General features: G+C 37.6%; 1 protein-coding gene across 1 annotated transcript in view; it reads right to left on the minus strand.

Moving 5' to 3' along the window:
- syn2b (synapsin IIb) overlaps positions 1–7,040 on the minus strand; it is a 94,123-nt gene that overhangs the window by 5,277 nt on the left and 81,806 nt on the right. The window contains exons 8-10 of the mRNA XM_037679812.1: positions 6,305–6,407; positions 3,078–3,257; positions 2,825–2,891 (exon numbers count right to left, since the gene is read on the minus strand). Coding sequence (XP_037535740.1) covers positions 2,825–2,891; positions 3,078–3,257; positions 6,305–6,407 — 350 coding nt within the window. The remainder of the gene's footprint in view (positions 1–2,824; positions 2,892–3,077; positions 3,258–6,304; positions 6,408–7,040) is intronic.

The following is a 7,040-nucleotide window of genomic DNA, read 5'->3' on the forward strand; positions in this document are numbered from 1 at the left end:
TAACAAAACATAACATAGCACAACACAACTCAACACAAAATAACATAACAAAACATTACACAATATAACATAATACAACGCAACACAACACAATGTAACAAAACATAACATAACACATGCAACGTAACACAACATAAAACATAACATAAAACATTAACATAACAATCATAACACAACACAATAAAATATAACATAACATACTACAATACAACACAACATAACATTAAACATATAACAAAACATAACACAGCACAACAAAATATAACATATACCACAACACAACACAATATAACATAAAAAACAACATAACACGACACAACTCAACACAATACAACATAAAACATAACATAACAAAACATTAACATAACAATCATAACATAACACAAGAAAATATAACATATACCACAACACAACACAACATAACATAAAAAACAACATAACAGAACACAACACAACATAAAACATAACATAACAAAACATTAACATAACAATCATAACACATGTAGTGAACTAGGCCTCCGACCAAAACCTGCCTCTGAAGACCTTCATGGGACAGGAACTGTTATTTCATTGATTTGAATCCAGAAATACAAATTAGCTCATCCAGAGACTTTCTAATTGTATCCTGAACTAATCAATTGAAAGAACACTCTCTTTTTTATATTATCATCACTATTTTACAATATCTTGATAATCAAAAGTGTGTTTAGTTCATACCATTTTTAAATGTTGAAGTGAACCACTCATTTTAAATCAACTGTGAAACAGTATTAATGATTTTTTAATCCTCATTCAAATTAGAAATCAAGTTAAATGTCTATTTTACAAAGTAATTATGCATTTTTTGATCTTCTGTCTGAAATGAGAGAGTGATGTCGGTCAAAAGTCGGAGACAGTCAAGAAACAAGTTGTTAGAACAGGCTGTCGTGTTTTTAAAACTCTCAGACAGTAAATAAGAGAACTGGCACCGGCAGTGTTTCTCACATCGCCAAAACATTTCTCTGTCTGTTCCTAAACTTTTCTGCTGTTTTCTTGACTTGAAAAAACCCTTTGACGTCACTAGAACCACACCCCTGTTGGTTCCTTCAACCAATCAGGACTTACTAAAAGTGACCGGAAGCAGAACTCTTTAAAAGGCTACACTTCCTGGAACTGTGAGTTCCTCTGAGTTACTCTGAGTTCTTCTGAAGTTCTTCTGAGTCTCTTGGAGTACTGTGTAGTAGTTCTGGAGTTTTTCCACTGTTGAGTGGAACTTCGGACTCGGTTTTCCAGGCTGATGGAGTCATCCATCTCTGCAGGAGCCACGACGCCTCGCTGTGGCTCCACCAGGCGAATGCTCTATAACTGCTGAGGAAGTTTGTTCTGTGGAACGGAGTATTTCACGACTTCTGCCGAGTCGCAGCCGCCCTGAGGAGACGCTGAAAGGTAGCGTGCCAGGGACCTCTTGACCGCAGTGGACCCATCCTCTGCCAAGGTAAAGAGTCGTCACGAGCTTCACTACAAGTGTACCACGGCGAGCTGCGTTTGAAAGGAGCGTGTTGTTTTGGTCTACAGACATACATCTTCCTCCACATATTTCCTTTAAACTCCTCCATAATTTCCCATCTTTAAACTTCTATCCTGCCAGTAATTAATCCAGATGCCTTCAGAAACATCTGTTGTTTTTATTAAGTAAAACGTGCCAAGTTTTATTAATCAGAAGCAAATCAGTCTAATCAAGTGTACAATGATTTGATGTTAAATTTTGATTCTGTTAATAAATGAGCCCATTTATTTTGATGGGTCAAAGAAAATTAACGTCTCATGCCACTGATTAAACCATCTACGTACAGTACCACTGTCACATATCTGTAAAGCTCGAAAAAGAGAGAACCTGTTATTAAAATATGACTGTAGTGGAGCTCTGAAGCTAACCTAGCCGTTTTAGCACACTACACACAACACAATAAAATATAACATAACATGCTACAATACAACACAACATAACATTAAACATATAACAAAACATAACACAGCACAACAAAATATAACATATACCACAACACAACACAATATAATATAAAAAACAACATACTGTAACACAACACAACTCAACACAACATAACAGGAAGTGTTTGAAAAAGCACTTTTGTGTAAGACCATGAACCCCGTTCTTCTCATCACACATGAAACATTAATGCAAGTAGCAGGTAAGCCTTGTGTAGCACACAAAAGAAAACAGCTGGCAAAGCCTGTGTCGAACGAAAACATCTGCATACTAGCACATCTAATATTCTGTAATCCACACACACTGTTGTGTTGATTTGATTATTCAAAACAACAACAGTATGGCTAAGAAAGTGCAACACGTAAAGCTGGTTTGCAAATTCAGTTTCAAATTGTTTCATAGATAAATTAGTGACTAGGATAGCTGTTTATCACTGCTAATTGTTGAATGTTGGCACGAGTAGACTTCAAAATGTATACGTGGTGTGTAAAAACTTAGAGATCAGTAGTAGACGAATGCAGTCTACGGCGTTAATAAGAAATAACTGACTTTATTGGTTTTTTAATGTGTTGTTTTAAAACTAGAAATTCTGTGTTGCTTTGTTGGGTTTCTTCATATGTTAGTGACAGAAAAGAAAACTTATCTAATAATTAAACAAAAAAGGTGATGAATTGTAGAGGTTTGCACGACCTTTAAGGCGGTATTAATTTTAGCAGAGAATGACTTTGAAATCTCTTAAGACATCAGAGTGATAACTGATTTGTTTAGACTGTGTTTCCTAAGCATGTTTCCAGCCTTCAGCTGTAGTGCTTGAACCTTTGACACTGTTTAGACCACCTTGAGTTTGAGGGCGATGGCCTGAGCTCCTGTTTGGATCTGTCTGTCCTTCCTTAACCGAACCACTCTGGTAAAAGCAGCAGCAGGAGAGAAAAAAATAAATAAAAAGAGAAAGAGAGAGTCAAATATGACATTTCTTTGAGGATATTAGATAGGCTAATTAAGAGAATATATGATTTTTAAACATGGGATGATTAAAAACTATATAAAGTTAATATGCACGAGTGTCAATGCACAATATTTTAGTTGTCACCTGTTGGGGCTGCACAGTTGTTGTTGGCTTCTGGCCTTGAGGGGAGCGGGCAGGTGAGCGGGAAGCAGTGGATGACCTGACTGGCAGCACTTGGTTCATCTTAGCCAGCACCACCTCAGAAATGAGTTGACGATCCTCCGCCTGATGATCACCAATCAGCTGCATAGATGAACCCACAACCTGGAACAAAAGACACAACCAAGTAATCACAAACATGCAGTTTAAATTTGTGGTCAAACTGTAGGTTTTGCTTTATGTTGGAATGCTTTACTAGTTTTTCCAGATCAAATAAAGCACTACATATGTAGAAACATAAATCCTTCATTATACTTAATTCAGTCTTTATTCAATGTGATTTTCTATTGTATTGTTTTTATTTTTGTTAAAGTAAGTGTCTCGTATGGGTGTCCTATAGGCACTAACACATTAAATGTATTATTATCATCCATTCATTCAACCTTTATTTATACAGGTTAATCCCATTGAGCCTCGAGGACTCATTTACAAGAGAGACCTGATTTCTTAACAAAGAATGATGACAACAATAGACAACAGCGACAAATCCTAAATGGTCCTAATCATAATCCTAAATTATCATTAAAATACAGCACCACATAACTGACATGGTCCTTTAGTGTCAGTCTGAATCACTTACATAATTTTTCATTTTTTGCCCACACCAGATGACAAGTGGATGCTTACAGAAAAATAAAGATGATATTTATAAAAAAAAAAACTGCATTAGCCAGTAATGCTTTGCAGGTCATAGAGCAAATATTCCATATGTTTTGTAATTCAAGAAGTCACAGAGAAAACTGGACCTCTGCATCTCCCTCTGGTCTGTTTTCAGGCTTTTGGAAATGTAAAAGGCAACAAAGTCCCTATGGGAGATGAACGGCTTCAAGAGTTGACCCAGGAGGCTGGACTTCAAGACCTGCTGCCGGTGACCTAAATGCAACCTGCTTGTCTTGTTAAAGAGTTCAGGAGACAGAGGGATGAAGACACATCTGCATTAATGCAAGCTCCAATGCACAGCTCCAATGCAAGAGTTGGGGGTTCGAATCCATCAGCAGTCACATGTCAAAGTGTCCCTGGGCACGACACTGAACCCCTCATTGCCTCCGATGTGTGTCCCATTGGCGTATGAATGTGATAAAGCACTGATTAGTCTCTTTAGAATGATTTGTTCAATTATCTTTGTAGAGATCTAGTAGAGTGCTGTATGAATGGGTAAATGAGGACACAGAATGTAATGTAAAGCGCTTTGAGTATCTTGATAAGATAGAAAGGTGCTATGTAAGTACAATCCATTTACCATCTATTTACTAAGAGGGCTATCACAAGCAAGTTTTCATCATTGGAAGAACAAGGCTGTATTCAGCATGATTATAGGACATGTTAGGTTTGAGCTTTCTAAGTAGGTGTCTTATTAAACTTTTATAAAATGTTCATTCTGACATTCAGATTGTCTCAAAATGTAACTATCTTACCTTATCATATTTTAAATTACAGCAATAAACTTTAGAGCCTTTTATAAAATCCTCCTGTCCAGATGAGTTTATCGTTGTCTCATCCCTTGTTCAGCCATGTCTGCACTCCAAGTTAAATGTGTTTTGAGCTCCTGCCCACCCAAACACATGCTAGCCAGCACCACTAAATTAGGTTTCCTATTTTAACAGCTGGTCCACAACTAATTACGAGCTTGTTTATTGACCGTTAAACAGTAAATTGACTCTAAGCATATTTGCAGCACCACTGCCTATAGTTTTTGGTCCAGCTATTCATGACTAACAACCAAAGCTTGGGATAAAATTGGACTCAGTGTTTTGTGCGGATCAGGATTTGATCAATACCATTATGCAACTTTATAACTGATGCTAAAATGCATCCATGGAGAGGCAACAAGAGTCCTGCACATTGTAACTTGCTATGCTGAATTTTGAGCTGCTGGAACTCATACAAACTCAATAGCTTGGTCTTGGTTGTCCTCAGGCTGTTTCTGTGAGTAGCAAGTTGGCCAGCTGGCCTAAAACATTTGATTCTTGTACATGATGATTGATTGTTTTGGATGGGTGTGTTTTGCACGTGTTCAAAGACTACTTATGAGATTCCAACAGGAGGTTGGCGTGAAACAGAGTGAAGGCTACCTATAGGACAGATCTGGTTGGCAGGCCGCAGACCAGCGAAGTCCCCTGGGTGGGAGACGAAACGTTTCTCACTTCAAGAAACTGGTCCAGATGACACGATTTATCCTTTTATGTTGTTATCTACCTGGATGATTGAGCTTACAACCCTTCAACAACTCAAACAAGTCAAGTGCTCTAAACTCCAACTACAGCTTTTTTCCGATTTAATTCAAGAGCTTCATTTTTGATCTATTAAATGCCTGCTTTGTTTTCGTCCAGCCTTTCAAACATTTGTCTCCTTTTGGAGATTTTGTCATTATCCCCACATTGGTCAGACTTCATAGTGCCTTGACGGAAACCCACAGTAATTACCAGCAAGCAGGCTGGTCAAATTGTAAAGTTTTGACTCCTCTACTTCGGGATACAAACACATTTTAAGATTTGTCACTCAGTGAAGTCACTCCAGCATTCTTCCTGTCAGCCCACTTATCAATATTTTCTCAAACACATTGTGCATGCATACATTTAATCCCTAACTCTCCATAAAAAGCTTCTTTTCATTATTGGAAATAGTTGGACTCGAGTATTTTTGACATTTTCCATATGAATTAGAAGATGCTTTTTTTTCTTCAGGAAATGCCAGTTTATTTATAACCACTGTGCATGTGTAACACATAAACAAAGGTGTAATGCTAACTTTAAGATATGTGGGTGATACATATAATCCACATTATGTCATAAACAAGACCCACATTGTGTATTCAGGTTGTGTACATTAAGCAAGATATTCCCAAGCTCCAGGAATTTGGATAAAGAAGATTCCTTTAACAACAGCTCCCACAGGCTGATATAAACATGTTAAGTTTCCAAACAACAGCCAACGCCTCTCACGAGGCCGCAGCCTCAGACACCTCTGTCTCCCCATGTCTGTTTGTGTTTAGCTTGGACGGGCTGCACTGAAATGTAATTTTGTTGTGCTTCGGTGCAATGGCAATAAAGCTGATTCTGATTAATATAAAAGCTTATTGCTACATCAGCTTCTAGTCCATTTAAAATCTCTTTGAGATCAAGATTCCCATGGCTCATGATATTTTGTCTTACCTCAGTAATGTAGTCATTCCCATCCTTGCCACAGATGGCTTTGACAGCACAGATATCCAGCCCTCCAAAGATCTCTGAGCAGGTATCAACCCACTGTTTGTACCTGTTGCAAAGACAAAATATGTTGGTGAGGAAAATAAAACAATTACTGTTATTGTTTTTTTTAAGACAGAGCTCTTTTTGCTGCATCAAGCAGAACTGGGAATGAAGCCACCAAATTATCCTTTTCTGTCCTGTTAGCAAAACAGAGATTTTATTTCTCCCACACCAACACAACATTGATTTGTGCATCAGCACAATATGTGAGTGCAACTGTTGCTTTAAAGGTTATTCATCCTGACAGTAAACCTTGTTCAAATCTTTTCCTCGCACAAGGCGGGTTTGATTTTCTGGGAGACAGCACACAATCACAGTGGAGCCAAATTAAATCAATACTGGCCCAAAGGATACTGTCACTACTGTTGCAGGTTATCCACTTTTTACTTCGCTCTCACATTCACTAACCAGACTGAATTCAAACTCCATGTCACAGCTGTGGATTGCAGACGGCAGAAACCTTTACTGAATTAACTGCTCATTATGCATTATGATGAGTGAGACGTACTTTGTGGAAACGTCATAAATTGTTTATTGGAGCTCATTGTGGCTTCGGTGTCTTTCGAAAAAGGTACAAATGGAAACATTAAGCTATAAAATGTTTGATAAATCAGACACAAAATGTAAAAAAAAATTATAT

This window comes from Nematolebias whitei, chromosome 7 (genome assembly GCF_014905685.2).
Source record: "Nematolebias whitei isolate Nwh7 chromosome 7, NemWhi1, whole genome shotgun sequence".
Taxonomy (NCBI): domain Eukaryota; kingdom Metazoa; phylum Chordata; class Actinopteri; order Cyprinodontiformes; family Rivulidae; genus Nematolebias; species Nematolebias whitei.